At 42.4% G+C, this 20,440-nt stretch overlaps 1 protein-coding gene across 3 annotated transcripts in view; it reads right to left on the bottom strand.

Moving 5' to 3' along the window:
• SNTG1 (syntrophin gamma 1) overlaps positions 1-20,440 on the bottom strand; it is a 403,770-nt gene that overhangs the window by 46,173 nt on the left and 337,157 nt on the right. For all 3 annotated transcript variants that reach the window (XM_069600005.1, XM_069600004.1, XM_069600006.1), the window contains exon 13: positions 18,564-18,602. In XM_069600005.1, coding sequence (XP_069456106.1) covers positions 18,564-18,602 — 39 coding nt within the window. The remainder of the gene's footprint in view (positions 1-18,563; positions 18,603-20,440) is intronic.

The raw sequence follows: 20,440 nt of genomic DNA, 5'->3' as shown, positions 1-20,440 counted from the left end.
GGTATACCGTAGTTACTTCCTCTTCTGGAGTGGAGGTCGGAGACCATGCAATCTCAAGAAGATTCTCAAGAGAAAGAAATATCACATGGCATCCCTTTTATGGTACAAATGAACTTATAAAACAGAAACCGACTCACAGACCTACAGAATGAACTTCTAGTTGCTAGGGAAAGGGGTAATTAGGGAGTTTGGGATGGTCACATACATTCTGCTGTGTTTAAAATGGATAACCAACAAGGACCTACTGTGTAGCACAGGGAACTCTGCTCAGTGTTATGTGGCAGCCTGGATGGGAGGGGAGTTTGAGGGAGAATGGATGCATGTATATATACGACTGAATCCCTTCACCGTTCACCTGAAACTCTCACAACATTGCTAATCAACGACACCCCAACATAAAATAAAAAAGGAGAGAAAAAAAGGGAAAAAAGGAAGAGCTCAATATGTCAAGAAAACAGTTTTGCTTCCTCCTATGTCAGTACATGAAGGGCTTTTCTCTTAAGACAGCAGAGGACAGATGCCTTCCCGCCCCACCTGCTCACATTGGAGTACACAGTGTTCTATAAAAAGGTTTTAGGAACTTTACTCCTTGCTCTTTCACTCAAAAATCATAGCAGAAGGCAGATGAGAAAAACCCATATTGTTACATGTTACCTTTGGATCTGTATTAATTCATAAATAATTACATGTTTGGTACTTTATAATGGCACTTCATTTTCAGATACCAAAATCTGCATTGTTTCCTGTTGCAGGAATAGAAAAATTACCACAATTGTGGTGACTTGACACAGCACAAATGTATTATGTCATGGGCCTGCTGGTTGGAGCAAAAGTCAAGACGCCAGCAGCCTGCCTTCGGAAAGAAACCACTTCTCGGCCTTGTCCAGCCTATAGAACTGCTGTGTTCCCTCTCTCATGACCCCTTTTTCCACCCTCAGAGCCAGCACCTCTGCCTGCATCCAGGGCCACACAGTTCCTGTGATTTCACTCTCTTCCACTCACCTGAGCCTGGAAAGGTTCTCTGCCTTAAAGATTTGATTGGATAAACCAAGACAATACAGGGCAATGTCCCCATGGCAAAATTATCAACCAAAATCACACCTGAAAATTCCCTTTTTCATGAAATCCATTCATAGGTTTCAGGGTTAGGACATGACACATGTTTGGTGGCCATGGTATTTGTGAAAGCAATTGAAGAATCAGCATGTTGACAAAATGTGCTTGAGAGACTTACCCTTGATACATTCAGTTCAGTTCAGTTCAGCTGCTCAGTCACGTCCAACTCTTTGTGATCCAATGGACTGCAGCACGCCAGGCTTCCCTGTCCATCACCAACTCCCAGAGCCTGCTCAAACTCATGTCCATAGAGCCAGTGATGCCATCCAACCATCTCATCCTCAGTCATCCCCTTCTTGTCCTGTCTTCAATCTTTCCCAGCATTAGAGTCTTTTCCAATGAGTCAATTATTCACATCAGGTAACCCAGCTAATGGAGTTTCAGCTTCAGTATCAGTCTGTCCAGTGAATATTCAGGGCTGATTTCTTTTAGGATGGACTAGTTTGACATCCTTGCAGTCCAAGGGACTGTCAATAGTCTTCTCCAATACCACAGTTCGAAAGTATCAGTTCTTTGGTGCTCAGCTTTCTTTATGGTCCAACTCTCACATCCATACATGACTACTGGAAAAACCATAGCTTTGACTACATGGACCTCTGTCAGCAAAGTAAAGTCTGTGCTTTTTAACATGCTGTCTTAAGTCTGTCATAGTTTTTCTTTCAAGGAGCAAGCATCTTTTAATTTCATGGTAGCAGTCACCATTTGCAGTGAATTTGGAGCCCAAGAAAATAAAGTTTCTCACTGTTTCCATTGTTTCTCCATCTATTTGCCATGAAGTGATGTGATCAGATGCCATGATCTTCATTTTTTGAATGTTGAGTTTTTAAGCCAGCTTATTCACTCTCCTCTTTCACTTTCATCAATAGGCTCTATAGTTCCTCTTTGATTTCTGCCATAAGGGTGGTGTCATCTGCATGTCTGAGGTTATTGATATTTCTCCCAAATTTTGCTTCCAGCTTGTGCTTCATCCAGCCTGGCATTTTGCATGATTTACTCTGCATATAAGTTAAATAAGCAGGTTAACAATATACAGCCTTGACATTCTCCTTCCCCAGTTTTGAACCAGCTCGTGGTTCCATGTCTGGTTCTAACTATTGCTTCTTGAGTTGCATACAGATTTCTCAGGAGGCAGTAAGGCATTCTGGTATTCCCATCTCTAAGAATTTTCCACAGTTTGTTGTGATCCACAAAGTCAAAAGATTTAGCGTAGTCAATAAAGCAGAAGTAGTTTTTGTTTTGAACTCTCTTGCTTTTGTGATGATCCAGCAGATGTTGCCAATTTGATCTCTGGTTCCTCTGCCTTTTCTAAATGCAGCTTGAACATTTGGAAGCTCTTGGTTCACGTACTGTTGAAGCCTGATTTGGAGAATCTTGAGCATTACTTTGCTAGCTTGTGAGATGAGTGCAATTGTGTGGTTTGAACGTTATTTGGCATTACCTTTTGTTGGGATTGAAATGAAAACTGACCTTTTCCAGTCCTGTGGGCACTGCTGGGTTTTCCAGCTGGCATATTGAGTGCAGCACTTTCACAGCATCCTCTTTTAGAATTTGAAATAGCTCAGCTGGAAATCCTATGCTGCGCAACATGTGGGATCTTAGTTCCCCAGCCAGGCTTGAACCCATTCCCCCTGCATTAGAAGTGTGGAGTCTTAACCACTGGACTGCCAGGGTAGTCCCCTTGATACAATAGTGTGGGTTAAAGAAAATATTTCAAAGAGAATTACAGTATGATATTTTAAATTTACTCCTGCATCTTAAAATACAGAAACTAGACAATAAATTAATATCTAGATAGTTAATTTGAATAAATTCTTTGAGAAACTAAATACATCCAGCGTTATTATGACTTATCCCTGATGCACATGTCCACCACCATGGGCCGCTTAGTGATGTGGGCTTTCACAAGTGTCGTCAGGTCGTAACTGTACACCTTCTTGGCATGTTTTAAGTCTGGCTTACAGTCATTTGGGACCATCTTGGAGCATTGCTTATTAACATTCAAACCACAATCTAAAGATTTTAAAAAGGAAAAATTCATTATTACTTTCAGAATTTTGAGTGTTCTGGAGTGTTTATTTTGGCAAGACACTTCAACCTGAATTAGGTTTAAAGACTAGCTTTCAGCCAGCAGAGTGAGGGGAACATTCTTCTCATTCTCTCTTTTGGAAAATTTTGATTTTAAGTTAGAAGACTAGAATTCTAGCTCATATTCCATTATTTACTCACTGTATGATCTCAAGAGAATACCAACGAGACCAAAGTTAATGTGTTCAATTAAATGTCTGCAAATGTAATATTATGCTAATTAAAAATTTATCCATTTCTTTAAGTAAAAAAAAAAAAAAATTAGAAAATAATCCAAATCAATCCTGAGATGTTTGTGACCAATCTTGCCTTTGTCAAAAAGATAAGGCATCCAATTTTGGGTCTTGTTTGGAGTAAAGATAAAATAGAAGCCTGTCATTGACTAAGTTCAGTTCAGTTCAGTCGCTCAGTTGTGTCCGACTCTTTGCAACCCCATGAATCACAGCACACCAGGCCTCCCTGTCCATCACCAACTCCTGGAGTTCACTCAAACTCATGTCCATCGAGTCAGTGAAGCCATCCAGCCATCTCATCTTCTGTTGTCCCCTTCTCCTCCTGCCCCCAATCCCTCCCAGCATCAGGGTCTTTTCCAATGAGTCAGCTCTTCACATGAGGTGGCCAAAGTATTGGAGTTTCAGCTTCAGCATCAGTTCTTCCAATGAACACCCAATGATCTCCTTTAGGATGGATTGACTAAAGACTGAACTAAATGTTGTTGTGAGAAAAGATTTAGGAAATCTGTATTGTAAGCCTGTTCTCACAATTCAGCTACTTCCTGACCTTGGAAAAGTCATTTAACCAATACTGCATGTTAAGCTCCTGAAAAGGAAAGATGGATTATTTATTCCAGGTCATCAAAGCCTAAAAAGGTTTAGCTTCTAGAGATAACAGGAAGAGAACGCACTGAACAGAATTAACCTTTCGAGGTTTTTCTCTGTGTAAAATGAGAAAACTAAACTCAATAATCTATAAACTAACTCTAAATTAAAGGCTTTATAACTGTAGTGAATACGACAGTATCATGTGTGCATGCGTGCTAAGTCACCTAAATTGTGTCTGATTCTTTGGGACCCCATGGACTGTAGCCTGCCAGGCTCCTCTGTCCATGGGATTCTCCAGGCAAGAATAGTGAAGTGAGTTTGCCATGCCCTCCTCCAGGGGATATTTCCAACCCAGGAGCTGAACCCAAGGCTCAAGTCTCCTGTGTCTCCGGCAGGTGGGTTCTTCACCACTAGCATCACCTGGGAAGCCCTGATTGTATCATAAGAAACTTACTCATCACAATGCTAAGATTTAGAGGTAATTTTAGTTATGATCTTGAAGTACAGTGAGGTATCAGCATGTTTCTTATCAGGTTAGTGCAACCGTGTACTGGAACCACCAGTGCGCTGGGAGCAGGGGCAGTGGGACCACTCACAGGCTAGGCTCCTATTCTCCCTGCTGGATGCATTTTGATACCCAGACCCTGGCAGGTGGTGGAGCTGCAGGACTCTGCCCTGGATGACCATGAGGAAAAGGTTTGCCTGCCTGTTCAGAGTGCCTATCCTGGACTGTTAGTGAGAAGTTAATCTTACATCATGTTTAATACATTATACTGTCGGTATTCTCTGTTATGGCAGCTTAGCCTAATATAATGATTAGAGAAATGAACATTGTAATAATTACTTGTTTTAAGCATTGATATAAGCATTATTATCATTCTTTAAAGCTGTTTTAAAATATCACCTAATTATATGACCTATCTCAGGACTATTGTTTTCCAGTAGTCATGTATGGATGTAAAGAGTTGGACCATAAATAAGGCTGAGTGTTGAAGAATGGATGCTTTCAAACTGTGCTGTTGGAGAAGACTCTTTAGAGTCCCTTGGACTACAAGAAGATCAAGCCAGTCAGTCCTAGCAGAAATCAGCCCTGGAAAACTCATTGGAAGGACTGATGTTGAAGGTGAAGCTCCAGTCCTCTGGCCACCTGATGCGTAGAGCCAGTTCATTGGAAAAGACTGATGCTGTGAAAGATTGAAGGCAGGAGGAGAAAGGGGAGACAGAGGATTAGATGGTCAGTAGGCATCCCCTGCTCAATGGACATGAATTTGAGCAAATTCTGGGAGATGGTGAAGAACAAGGAAACCTGGCATGCTGTAATCCATGGCATTGCAAAGAGTAGGACATGATAGCAACTGAACAAAAACAACCATCTCAGGAACCATGAATGGTTATCTCCTCAAAACTCAGTGTCTCACTTATACAAACAGAAGATGATGAGTTTACACTGGTCCTTCCTTTCTAAGTCATCATAAATCCCTGTCGGTGGCCTACTCCTGCCAGACACCTTGCAGGATGTGGGAAGGGAAGTCACTTCCTAGAGCTCGTACTAACTGAGCCTCCAGATTACCCCTGGGTCCTGAGCTACGTGATCAAGCACAAGTCTTAAGAGAATTTCTTAGAACCATTTAACATTTCTGAAGAACTAAAGAAAATGGAAAGTTTTTAAAAAAAGTGAATGCTACCATGATGACTGATGGCCCACAGTTCTGTATCATCCCCTTCTGCTAAAGGTGTGTAGGAACTGAAGAATAGTGTAGATGCCACCCCCTTTATTATATAAGGTTGTATGGCGGTGCATATGAGCTACTGCATATGTAACTAAAGCCTCTAATCAGAGCTGAATCAGGTAAGCCATTTAAAGGAGACTGGAAAGAGCAGGATGACGCCCCTGGCCTTGAAGACACCAATGTGTGGGAGAGAACCCTGTTCTCAAATTCATGTCCACTGAGTCAGTGATGCCATCAAACCATCTCATCCTCTAGATGAGAGGAATGATGGGGAGCCCCTAGAAGCCAAGGGTCTCAGCCCCACAGTTTGAACGGGACCCTTGAAGAGAACTCCAAGCCTCCCCTGAGAAGATAACAAAGGTCAGAACCATGACTGTAGTCTTGTGAGACCCTGGGAGGAGGACCTGAGCTTGGACTCTTGACCAGCACAAACTGGGAGATAATAAGTGTGTGCTGGATAATGTGGCTGCACGCACAGTCACATGTTGTACAGTGGAAAACTAACACAGGATTATTTACTGGAGTAGAGTTCTGCTTTAATAAACAGCCAAGAGGTGGGAGCAGCTTGAGATGCAGTTGGCGGAGACTGGAAAAGTATGGGGCAGTGGGGAGGAGAGTGAGAGAGTGAGTCTGGATCACAGTACAGAAGACTTAGTCTCACTGTGGGTAGAAACCTGAACAGGGGGCAGTTGCCTGCCAGGGAGAGATCAGAAGAGAGTCAGGAGCATGTTATTGGAAACCAGAAGACAGAGACCCTTGCTGGTCATGGCAGGAAGCTTGACGTCACTGTTTCCTGCAGGAATGTGGAAAGCAGAAATGGTCAGTAGTCATGTCTACCTGGTTACACCCCTATGCTGAAGGTGCTGCCTGGTTTCTTCATTATTGGATCATAAAATGTGAGAGGAGGGGAGGAAGGGAGGAACTTAGTGACAAACTATCAGATTCAAACAAACAGGATTTGGTGATTCTTTTGGGTGTGTATGGGTGTGTGCATCTAAGTTTTCTTTTTTTTTTTTTTTATTGGCGGTGAATTGCTTTACAAACAAACTTGTGTTGGGCTTGATAGCTCTGAATATTCTCAGCTTCTCCAGATGCCAAAATATGCTGAAAATTGGGTGGCTCTTGAAATCCTAGCATGGAGGCAATCCCAGGTGTGTGACTACAAAAGCTTTTCCTCAAATCTTAGAAGGATCAAAACTTCTTGCAGAGGGTCTTCTGAAGGGATTAACAACTTGATTCAAAGATATCCTCAGCTAAACTGGACGGTCTCTGGGAATCTGAAGGTGTTTGTTGTCTCCAGGCCTCTCACCAGGAGGCTGGGAGAGAGAAATCAGCTCAGAAAGATCTGTGAACTTAGCTTTTGTCCCACACAGTGAAGGAATGCATTTGAAATCCATGAGAGTCCTAGAAACTGGTAAGAAAGCTGAGCAGCAACTGGGACAGAGTGAACACAGAATCAAAGGAGGCTCTGAGAATCCCTAAATGCTACTGGCAGGGAAAGTCCATGAAACTGCTCAGGGACAGACACTACTACCTTTCATGATGAAGGAAACACTGACCTTTGTTCAGAGGTCAAGAGCCCAGGGCTGGAGTGGAGAGCTAAGGAGCCTGGCAGTGCACTCCATGCTAGAAGCAAGGTGCAGTGGTTTTCCTTTGTGTCATTCTTCCTTATGAAACATTGTGTGCTCCACTCTCATCTCCCAAGTGAACCTCAAGTGAACCACGCATAGTTTTAGCTATTCACCTGGTTTCTCCCTATTGTTGTTTAGTTGTTAAGTCATGCCTGACTCTTTCGCAACCCCATGGACTGTAGTCCACCAGGCTCCTCTGTCCATGGGATTCTCCAGGCAAGAATACTGGAATGGGTTGCCATGCTGTCTTTCAGGGGATCTTTCCAACCCAGGGATGAAACCCACGTCTCCTGCATTGGCAGGCAGGATCTTTACCACTGAGTCACCTGGGAAGCTTTCTCCCTGTAATGGCTATAATTTTCCCCTCTGTAATGCTTAGTTCAGGGGCATTTCTATAACCATTGTCTGAAAAAGATCAGAGCTGTCTGCTGTCCCAGGACAAACATTATAGGGTTCACAGCCAGAGGGCTGAGCAAGGCTCCCACCTGAAGGGCAGCTGAAAACACTTGAGGATGCTCTGTTCACAAGGCTGCTATTTAATCTGCTACCCATCCTCTGCTTAGCACCTCCCCTCAAATCACTCCTTATTAACAAGCAATTAACATGTTCACTGCAGGTGTGCATGGACTTCTTTCAAATCTAATTAACCATCCTTCTACTACCAAAAAACAACATTTCTGTCACCAGCTCATCCTTGCTACAAAATGTGATGAACCACGACAGGTCTGAGACTTTGCAAGCTACTGAGATATGAGATGGTTGGGTGGCATCACTGATTCGATGGACATGAGTTTGAGCAAGCTCCAGCAGTTGGTGATGGACAGGGAACCCTGGCATGCTGCAGTTGAGGGGGTCGCAAAGAGTCAGACATGACTGAGCGACTGAACTGGACTGAGTTACCCTCTCCCAGGTTTATGCATGTTGGCAGAAGATGTTATATTCTTGGGTCAGAGACAGAGGACTTCATATTCACAGCACAGCCAACATCATGTGTATCAGCATTTTGTGACTGAAGTATATGCACACAGCAGGCTGTGTCACATGGGGGTCCCTGAGGTTAGGGAACCGAGATCTTTTATAAAGGGCAATAGGCACTTTTACTGACAAACCTAGACAGCTTATTACAAAGCAGAGGCATGACTTTGCCAACAAAAGTCTGTACAGCCAAAGTTACGGTTTTTCCTGTAGTCATGTACGGATGTGAGAGTTGGACCATAAAGAAGGTTGAGAGTCGAAGAATGCTGCTTTTGAACTGTGATGCTGGAGACTTTTGAGAGTTCCTTGGACTGCAAGGAGATCACACCAGTCAATCCTAAAGGAAATCAGTCGTGAATACTCATTGGAAGGAGTGATGCTGAAGCTGAAACTCCAATACTTTGGCCACCACATGCGAAGAGTTGACTCATTGGAAAAGACCCTGATGCTGGAGGGATTGAGGGCAGGAGAAGGAGGGGACAACAGAGGATGAGATGGTCTGATGGCATCACCAACTTGATGGACATAGTTTGAGCAACCTCCAGGAGATAGTGAAAGATAGGGAAGCCTGGCATGCTACAGTTCATGGGGTCACAAAGAGTCAGACACAACTTAGAGAATCAACAAAGGCACGCCTCCCCCTGGGCTCTGCCTGGAGATATTGTCTCTACCTTCCGAGACTTCCAAAGGGAGGGTAAGAAATTCTCCCCTTGGTTCTGAAGAGAAACTGTCCTGATTTACTGAGTCTGCTTTCTTTGTAAACACCCTTGGAGAAACAGTCTGAAACAAAATGCGTGCTCATAAGACAACGTGCAGAGATGCAACAAGTCTCAATAGAGACACCTCCCATTGCACAGCTCCTGCCCTCTTTCCATTTCTGATACTCTTCAGAGGAAGTATGACAAGGGCAGGTGTGTCGCCTCCACGTGTCACTGGGTCCCACTGATGCGTGACACAATGGTTACTTGTCATTTGAAGGTCATGTCTTCCTCACCTTCATTAGTATGAAACGATTCCTTCCCTGCTACTTGTCCAACCACACACAGTTCCTGTTACCCTGGAAACCATCCTACTTTGATCCCTGTAGATGCAAAGCCCAGCACACGTGCCACAGGCTGCCTGACTCTCTCCTCTCCTCTCAGACGCCCGCCTACCTGCTTCACTCCACCAGGACCTTGTTTCTCATACTTGTCTGTTCAAACCTGACCTCATGCTTTGTGTTTATGTTTTATCCACTTTCTCACTGATGACTCTTCCCTCCCAGCTCTGGGCTCTCAGTCCTGCCGGCCTCTCTGACTCAGGTGGGCCTGGGCTCCTCCCACCCGGGGCCTCGGCTCAGAGGGGAGCTGCCACCCACCTCCTTGGGGCCTGCAAGTGAACATAAACAGCATCACCTCTGTTTGCCATAAAACCATGACTTCTTGAATATGACAGCCTTCTTCATATTTTTAGCTTTGGGTTTATATACAGTTTACTGCTTTTATAATATTAGGCCCTAAGTTATTCATATTTTTACTCTTTTATTTATTATTTCATGATAGGTAGAACACAGAATACATTTTTCTTAAGCTAATAAAAGATAATAAAATATAGGACATGATATTTATCATTTTATAACATATTCCTCCATTTCCCAAGCCTACACCTATCTTTTGCAGCTAGTATGGAACTATACATATAAACATAATTTAAAGGACAGTTTTGTGTTTTGAGCTGTTTTGCTCCTCAGTTAAGGGCATGGCTTATCCTATGAAAATTAATGACTGGTGAAAAAAAAAAACTGCAGTGTTCCTAAACAATGCAGTATTTCTTTTTGAAGTGAACTTGTTTTTAAAGTATTTTTTAATTAATTTATGTATTTGGTTGTGCTAGATCTTTGTCGCTGTGGGGGCGTTTCTCTAGTTGCAGCGAACAAGGGCTCCTCTCTAGCAGCGGTACGCGGGCTTCTCATTGCCGGGGCTTCTCTTCTCGAGGAGCTTGGGCTCTGGATTGTGGGGGCAGTAGTTGTGGTGCACGGGCTTAGTTGCTCCACAGCAGGTGGAACCTTCCCAAACCAGGGATGAAATCCGTGTCTCCTGCACTGGCAGGCAGATTCTTATCCACTGTGCCACCAAGGAAGTCCTTTAAAGTATTTCTTAATGACAGATCATTTGACAGATCAACCACATCATCTGGGTTATATTTTAAGGCTTTGAACAGCAGACAGGAGAGCTGGCTCATTGCCGACATCATCAAAACTGCAGTACGGGACATCGGGCAGCTTCTGCAGTGCACGCACCACGGAGCTTAGAGTCAATCCATTCACCCCAAATGGGATGAATGGTTCTCTTACGTGAACATTCTTGCTGCGCTTTTCTGTAGTGCTTAATCACTTATATCTTCTTTCACATATCAAAGGAAAAGAATTATACAATTTGGTCAATTAAATCACACTTAAATAAGTGATAAAGGAAGTGAAATATAGCCACTGTCCTATCCACATGTGTTTAAAAGCATAAACTTTTTCGCCAACAGGACTTGGCTTTACTTACCTTTTGCTAATTTGCCCATTTGACATGCAATACCCCCGTTGAGTAGTGAGGGATAGGGAGGCCTGGCATGCTACAATCCATGGGGTCATAAAGAGTTGGACAGCACTTAGAGACTGAACTGCAGCAACAGCAACATCACATTAACAATGAATGACTAGCTGGTTTTAAGTGATGGGACCAAGATTAGACAATGAAGAGATCGGAGCACATTGCGAGGGAATGTAAGGCCTTAATTTTGAGGCTGCCCGATTGCTAGGAAGCAGGGGTTGGGGCTGGATCAGTTCAAATGCCACAACGATCACTGTTCCTACCAAGATTCTGTTTTCCTTGAATAAATGCTCACTGGGTTCAGCATACGCTTGGTGAATTTCCATAGCTCTGAAAAATTTGATTCAGACCATTTTGCCAGTTCTTTGTTACTTTTATGGAGAAATAAGTGTTTGGAGGTCCTAACTCCTCTCTCTTCCCTAATGTTACTTCAAAACTCAATTTTTAATGTGTCCTTTAATTTCTCAGCGTTCTCAATACAACTAGAGACTACTAGTCACTTTTCCCTCTGTTGTTTCCAGAATTCTATGTATTCACCTAAAATAATGTTTCCAAATTTTTATAGCTAATCAAAAATGAATAACAGTTTATAAGATAAACTTATTGAAGCAATAATTTATTGTAAATGAGTGTTTGCTGTGTGTGTGCTGTGCTAAGTTGCTTCAGTCATGACTCACTCTTTGAAACCCTATGAACTGCAGCCCACCAGGCTCCTCTGTCCATGGGGATTCTCCAGGCAAGAATACTGGAGTGGGTTGCCATGCCCTCCTCCAGGAGATCTTTCCAATCCAGGGATCGAACCGGTGTCTCTTACCTCTCCTGCATTGACAGGTGGGCTCTTTACCACTATTACCACCTGGGGAGTATAGTTTTTATGTATTCAGACTATTATAATTTAATAACTCTATTTTGCACAGTGCCTGATATAAAGGGAGTTCAGTATTAATATTTTCATGATGAATTATTTCTCAATAACCCTTCTCCTTAGGAATTATGCTGCTGCTGCTGCTGCTGCTGCTAAGTCACTTTAGTCGTGTCCGACTCTGTGTGACCCCATAGACTGCAGTCCACCAGGCTCCCCCATCCCTGGGATTTTCTAGGCAAGAATACTGGAGTGGGTTGCCATTTCCTTCTCCAATGCGTGAAAGTGAAGTCACTCAGTCATGTCCGACTCTTTGCGACCCCATGGACAGCAGCCTACCAGGCTCCTCTGTCCATGGGATTTTCCAGGCAAGAGTACTGGAGTGGGGTGCCATTGCCTTCTCCACCTTAGGAGTTATAGAAAATATTAATTGCAGACTGCCACTTTATGGGAGTAATGTGATGTATTTCAGAATGGAGGAGTTTTGGTTAATAAAGATTAAACATTAGAAATGCAACAAGTCATGACTCAGAGGGTTATGTGCACAAAGCGCTGCCTGTAGGTCTGCTTGTCTACATGACCTGTAACTGAGTGAACTTGCACAACACACTTTCACACCCAACTGCATATCCCTGTGTAATCTATCAGCTGCTGCTACTGCTAAATCGCTTCAGTCGTGTCCGACTCTGTGCGACCCCAGAGACGGCAGCCCACGAGGCTCCCCTGTCCCTGGGATTCTCCAGGCAAGAACACTGGAGTGGGTTGCCATTTCCTTCTCCAATGCATGAAAGTGAAAAGTGAAAGTGAAGTGGCTCAGTTGTGTCCGATTCTTCGCGACCCCATGGACTGCAGCCTACCAGGCTCCTCCGCCCATGGGATTTTTCCAGGCAAGAGTACTGTCTATCAGCAGGACCCACCTTATCAGTGTTATCACCATTATCATATGCACTGAGTATCCCTGTGTAATCTAGCAGCAGGGCCCCCATTATCACTGTTATCATCATTATCACATGCACTGTGTATCCCCGTGTAGTCTAGAAGCAAGACACCCATTATCACTGTTATCACTGTTGCTATCACCATTATCACATGCACTGTGTATCCCTCTGTAGTCTCACAGCAGGACCCCCATTATCACTGCTTTCATCATTATCTCATGCACTGTGTATCCCCTGTGTAGTCTAGCAGCAAGCACCCATTATCACTGTTATCACCATTATCACACGCACTGAGTATCCCCCGTGTAATCTGGCAGCAGGACCCCCATTATCACTGTTATCACCATTATCTCATGCACTGAGTATCTCCAGTGTAGTCTAGCAGCAAGCACCCATTATCACTGTTATCACCATTATCTCATCCACTGAGTATCCCTGTGTAATCTAGCAGCAGGACCTCCATAATCACATGCTTTTCAGGAAAAGTCATCATTTGCAGCTGAATCTCACTCTCTGCACTTCACAAATGAAACTGATCTCAACTGTACTAATGGCTATGCTCCAGACACAAAGAGGAAATGAGAACGTTGTCCTGAACAACAGTGAACTGGGAGAGACTGTACTGACTCTACTGTAATTTCAAGTCCAGACAATAATTAAGATGGAGCCAAACCCCAATGGCCTTGGTATAATATTATTTCTAACTTATCTGGCTCCCAGACATTTTAATAACAAAAATGGTTTTAGCTTTATTGAAGTATAATGACATAAAGAAAGTACACATACTTAAAGGGTAAAATTTGATAAGTTTTGACATACATGTGAATCCACAAAACCATTACTACAGACAACATAATGAACTTATCACCTCCCAAAGCCCCCTCCTGTCCCTGTATAACCCCTCCCTGACCTGGGAGACCAGTCTATCCTACAGGAAATCAGTCTCCTGAATATTCATTGGAAGGACTGATCCTGAAGCTGAAACTTCAATACTTTGGCCACCTGATGTGAAGAGCCAACTCATTGGAAAGACTCTGATGCTGGGAAAGATTGTGGGCAGAGGAGAAGGGGATGACAGAGGATGAGATGGTTGGATGGCAACACTGACTGAATGGACACGAGTTTGAGTAAACTCCAGGAGTTGGTGATGGACAGGGAGGCCTGGTGTGCTGCAGGCCATGGGGTCACAAAGAGTTGGACACGACTGAGCCACTGAACTGAACTGAACTGGCCTGGGAGGGGCTAGCAGAGAGTAATACAGTGTGAAAACACAATGAGAGAAGTCAATTGCTCAGATGTAAAAATAATAACATAAAGTTATCAGAAATCAGCAATGGACTGCTTTTCTCCTTTTATTAATCTTGAATGGATAAACTTAAGTACAACATAAATCCTATAAGCCGCTAACAGAGCTTGCTGATTTAGGCGACATAAAATACAATGGTTAAATTCCCTACACGTATTGAGTACACAGTGCTTATAAATAAATAAGAAAACAATAAGAAGAAAAGAGGAACATGTTCAAAAAGGTAGAGAAAGGCGAGCGAAAGGATATGCCAGTGTCATTTCAAGTTGCTCAACCTCATGCACAATATGAGAAATGCATCCTGAAAATGGCCAGTGCACAGGTTTCTCCAGGTATCCAAGTGGACAGAGATGATTCTGGTCCACAAAAAGCAGAGCAGAATGTAGGAAGAACAAGGGCAGACCTAATACTCATCTGTCTTCAAAACAGAAATGGAATGTCCTGGTGCAGGAACTGAAGAGGGGAAGAAAGTGAGAGAGGTCACAGGGGGAGGAATCCAGACTGGGGTAGGGGAAGGCAGGAGCTTATGCAGGAGGCTGGGGAGGAAACCCTTCCTGTGGGAAGGAGGCTGTTACTCTTGCTCCCAGATGTAGGCACTTGACCAGATTCTCAGGCATCTTCTTGTGCATATGTCTGTTTCATCCTTTATTACACCCTTTATTAAAAGTAGAAGTTTATATAGTCCCTCTTCCTTACTTGCCACTGGTACCTCATATGCTTTCTTGGAGAATCTTCCAGACCAGCACCAGGAGAGCCAGCTCACCCTATGACGGTTGCTCACTACCCCACCAGGGGGACATTCAGGTTGTGGATCTGGTTTTCTTCATCGTGCTCCAGGGTTAGCGTGGTTCTCTAACCTCAAGTCTTACAGAAACTCTTAGCCATCAAATCTCTTCACAAGTTCATCGTCTCTAGTCTTTTGGCAGAATTTTTCTTTTTGGAGCCTTTCATTCTAAACTTCAACTCTTTCATCATTTTTCGTATTTTCAGCCCTTTCTGTAGAGGCTGTGTTCTGATGGTACTCTCAGATATACTACTTCCAATTACATGTGTTATCTCTATTTTTATCTGTTCTGTTATTCAGTTGGCTAATTGATTATAAGCTTAAATATATTCATGCTTTATTCATTTTTGAACTTCTGTCGAGTTGTTTTGCAAATCCACAATTTTTGAGACCACTTCCTGTTCTTGCCTTACATTTTGTACCACCTTGTTAAAAAAAATAGATAATTTAAAATAGTTGTGGATTGTTCCTTAATCTTAACAGTGTGTTTTCCCTTATGATGATTTATTTGCTCAAATGGCTTATACTTCTGATAAAAATATTCTTCTCTGAAATGATCTTACTGAGAGTCTGCTGTGCTCTGGAGCATGGGGGTGTCTCTGGAGACTCTGGGTGCAGTGACTTTCTCCAGTTCCAACCCCTTTGCATTTTTTAATTTTAATTTCTCTGGTTGGGGTACCAGTACCACAGTGGCTGCACAAAGTCAAAACCAAATCCCACAGGAGGCAGAATACTTCTGTTCTAATGTATTTCAGCTGATGTCTTTTTGGTTTTGTTTAAGACCCAGAGTATCATGGCTATGAGGGGACTTGAATACTGTAACATTATGTCTGATGTTATTTAATAAAAAGCATATATATATATATAAACATATATACTTATATTGAATCTGAGCAACAGAGAATGCTACCTGAAAATTAAGTCTGAAGAAATTTGAGATGAAAGCAACTAGTCCAAGATAAGAGTTTGAGTGCTAGATTACATATAATTTTCAATTTTTGTTCCTTGAAGTGGCTCAGATTTTGGGCAGAAGATGTACCCTGATCTCCTAATGCACTGCTATTATACTACGTGGGTGAGTTCTTCCTATTAAGAATAGATATTAAGGTTGAACTATAAAGTAATCCTATATCCCAAAAGACTTCATTTACAAGGTGGGAAGTAGTGAGGGAAAAATCTATTAGCCGTAGCTTTCAGCTGTTAAAGTATCTATAATTCATTGTGATTTCAAATTGTGAGATGCTAAAAGATTTGAAATAAAATTTCACTGTAATCTTAATATTGAAAGGTTAGCAGATAAACAGCTTTGGATGCTTATCTGTGTTTATTAAATGTGAGTAGAATATTAAAGTTTTTGATTTCTTCTATATTCAAGGTTTTTCAGATTTTTACTGACTTTGCTCAGCATTATTCAAAACCTAGATATAAGCAGAGGTGGTGAGGAACGAGACAGGTCCCTGAAGGGAATGTGTAGGGAGTGTCCCACATGGTAAATAAAGCATCATCATAGTATATAAAGCATAGCTGTGGGCTAGTCCAGGTTAGGAAACATTCCTAGTGATGAAATTACACTAATTATTGATACTTCACATGCGAGGCTTGAAGGGACAAGAGAGGTGATAACATAAATATTAGAGTAACTTTTAAAGAAACATTTCATTTGTATTTTTGGCAAGAATTCCCCAAAAGAGCAGGTCTACATTTTTACACTTCTGACTATAAAACAAACCTATCTTGTCCTGGGCATTGCAAACTTCCTTCACAGTTGAGGCTTCCAGTTGAACAATTTATCTTTAATGCCTGGCTTTTCCCTCCTGTTCAGCCCTGTGAAGCTGTAAACTGTCTTCCCAGATGTGACCTGTGCACTCCAGCCTCAGAATCACCTGTGGTGGATGGAGCAATGCCCCAGTGTCCCAGGCATCACCCCAGAGTGAGTGAGTCAGGTACCCTGGGCTGAGCCTGGTCTCTGCCCGTGAACAAGCCCCACATGCCCCCACTCGCTGTGGTTCTGGGAGGTACAGACACCCCTTCAACCCTGTACCTGCCAGGAGCATCGCATGGCTCAGAGGCAGGGGGCACGAGGGAGGGGAACTTGTTCCCCTGGCCTTACAAGCAAGACAGCTCAAGACTGTAGGCACAGCAGGCTCTGCAAAGCTGCCCACCACCTCACTTAGCCACAGGGGCTCTGTGGGCAGCCTGGGCAAGGGCACCCTGGACACTACAACCTACCCCAGAACATAAGTTCTCTGTTGCAGGGAAGACAGACATCTGACACGCCAATGCAAACAATGGCATATATTGAGAAATCTACGTTTGTTCTCATTTGTTCTCATGTGTGTTTAGATGGCTGCCCTTACACAGATGCTACTAATGTGGGATCCCAGGCTTAGACGAAAAGGAATTTGGTTTTAACATACTGAAAGTTATTTTAAAATTTTACCATGGAAGATAACGAGTGGTGGGTATGCCATTTAGGAATCGATATTGTTGATGTTTAGATTGTGGTCAGTGGCTGTGGACTGAGGTTGCTGTGGGGAGTCAGTGTCTGTGTCTTGCCACCGAGCCCCCACCCCTGTCCACACACTGGACGGGGACAGCTCAACGAGTGCAGGCAGTGAGCCTTCACTTCCTTTTCTTATTCTATTTAATAGCTAATGCTTATATTATGGCTGTGAAAGCACTAGAAGTTAAAGTGAAGTTTCTCAGTCGTGTCCGACTCTTTGCGACCCCATGGACAGTTGTCTACCAGACTCCTCTGTCCATGGGATTTTCCAGGCAAGAATATTGGAGTGGGTTGCCATTTCCTCCTCCAGGAGATCTTCCCAACCCAGGGATTGAGCCTGGGTCTCCCGCATTGTAGGCAGACGCTTTACTGTCTGAGCCACCAGAGAAGGATAGAAGAAGTTAACTTTAGTGTAATAAAATTACAAGGCGAATCAGTTATTCTTATGATCAATAATTTTATCCTATCTTCAATTATTAGTCTCATAAGTCAACTAAATTCTTAGCTTGATTATTCAGACATTAGTCTCATTCCATGCATTTAGACTCATTTTAAATACTTTCAACCAATTTTGAAATTTCCTTTAACTTTTAGATTAATTCTATATAGATCTCTCATTAAAACTACACATAAACAGCTGTCCAAGTTCTTCAACATTGCATTCAAATAAATATATTTTGTCAAAACAGTTTTGACAATTCACTTAGATAAAAAGCTTATTTTAAACTATTTTTAATATAATTAGAAAAAACAGATATATTACATAATATGAAAGAAATCTAATAAATTCATATTTTCCTGAAATAGCAAATGCTACTAATTAATTAATTAATGCTGCTGCTGCTGCTAAGTCACTTCAGTCGTGTCTGACTCTGTGTGACCCCCATAGATGGCAGCCCACCAGGCGCCGCCGTCCCTGGGGTTCTCCAGGCAAGAACACTGTAGTGGGTTGCCATTCCCTTCTCCAATGCATGAAAGTGAAAAGTGAAAGTGAAGTCGCTCAGCCGTGTCCAACTCTTTGAGACCACATGGACTGCAGTCTACCAGGCTCCTCTGTCCATGGGATTTCCCAGGCAAGAGTTCTGGAGTGGGTTGCCATTGCCTTCTCCAAATTAATTAATAATTGGTATGAATTATTTCCACATAAAACTAAAGGCAATCAAGATTATCATTTGTAACAGACAAAATGAAAGAAATACACAATTTGGCTTTGCATGTGTTTCTCCATCTTACCTGCTGGTTTACAGGAAAGTTTCTGTTGATTTTTTTAATCTGCAAAAATAAACAAAGAAAAGTGAGATCAGCAAAGATAATGTAATACAAGAACCCCAGGTTTATGGGACTCTCAGTGAGTAAACTAAGAGTAAACTATATTGTTGACACACTAAAATCATTGCATATCAAGCACCAATTAGGAATTTTTTAAAAAAATTCTGTTTGTCAAAAGTGTCTCAAATTTCATATACAAACATTTCAGAAATATTTCAACTTAATCATATTCTCTTGATGAGAAATGAAAAGCCTCTGATCCCTCACAATCTACCGAGAATGTACAGCATAACTTTTTGTAACTTCTTTCATTATTCACTTTCACTTCTTATTATATTTTGTTTTAACACATAAGAGAACAGAGGGGGGTGCAATATTCAGACAATAAAGGATACTGTATATTATCAAAATAGTTTCAGTCAGGACTATAAATAAAATAAACATTTAAGACCATTTATTCAGTGAATTGGAGAAGGAAAAGGCAGCCCACTCCAGTATTCTTGCCTGGAGAATCCTGTGGTCAGAGAAGCCTGGTGGGCCGGCTGCAGTCCATGGGGTAGCAAGAGTCGGACACGACTTAGTGACTACACTGCCACCACCACCGTTGAGTGAAATGTCATAAAAATTTTAAATAAATCTGCTGAGTTTACTCTGTATCAAGTCATGTAAACAAACTTTAAAGACCAAATGAAAAACGATGATCAGATTTAGACAAATGACCTTATAACACATGAAATCTTAGTTCAACAGAACTTTTGCTAATTAAAACCTTCTTTTTCACTGGTTTTCTAGAGAAACTTAAATGATGCTATCTGTTTGCTATAATCTGACATCATACTAAACATAGACTGTTTTCACTTAGAAAATGTTCTGTTGAATTGCTTTGTTTTTCCTTGTTTTAGTGTTAGTTTACCTTTGTCTTATTGATAAACATGAATTAAGAGGAGATGTAAGGAGGCACAGACTTGGAGAAGTGAAATGGCCCGTGGATGAGAACAGAGTCACTGGTGGAGACATGTCATTTAAAATATGAAAAAAAAGCAAACAATTTGAGAATATTTGTGTGATTCCTCAGGGTCATGTATAAAAAGCATATCTTTCTTGTTCTGCTCAGTCGTGTCCGACTCTTTGTGACCCCATGGACTGTAGCCTGCCAGGCTTCTCTGTCCACAGGATTCTCCAGGCAAGAATACTGGAGTGGGTTGCCATGTCCTCCTCCAGGGGATCTTCCCAAACCAAGGATTGAATCCAGAACTCTTGCATCACAGGGGGATTCTTTACTGTCTGAGCCACCAGGGAAGCCCAAGAAAACTGGAGTGGGTAGCCTCTCTCTTCTCCAGGGGATCTTCCCAACCCAGGAATCAAACTGGGGGGTCTCCTGCATTGCAGGTGGATTCTTTACCAGCTGAGCTACCAGAGAAGCGGGTTGCTCTAATTGTTTCGAAGTATTTTCTGCTCTGATGAGGAGTCAATCAAGGAAAGTCTCTAGAAGTAAAGATGCTTTCAACCAAAGTCAGGATGGTTTGAAGATGGAGACAGAAGAGCAGATCCCTAAATGTGTTTGACCAATCAATCAAAACCCCACATTGAACACTTTGTGGAACAATACTTATTACCAGTTTTTTTTTTAATAAACTTCCACCAATATACTTTTTAATTTTTTAATTGGAGGATAATTGCATTACAATGTGTTGGTTTCTGCTGTATAGCATTGTGAATCCACCATATGTATACATATAGGACCTCCCTGCCCCACCCCACATCCCAGCCCTCCAGGTCATCACTGAGCCCTGAGCTGAGCGCCCTATGCTATACAGCAGCTTTCCACTAGCTCCCTATTT

This window comes from Ovis canadensis, chromosome 9, assembly GCF_042477335.2.
Source record: "Ovis canadensis isolate MfBH-ARS-UI-01 breed Bighorn chromosome 9, ARS-UI_OviCan_v2, whole genome shotgun sequence".
Taxonomy (NCBI): domain Eukaryota; kingdom Metazoa; phylum Chordata; class Mammalia; order Artiodactyla; family Bovidae; genus Ovis; species Ovis canadensis.
Note: the sequence above shows the minus strand (reverse complement) of the source record. Positions and strands in the feature narration are given on the sequence as shown.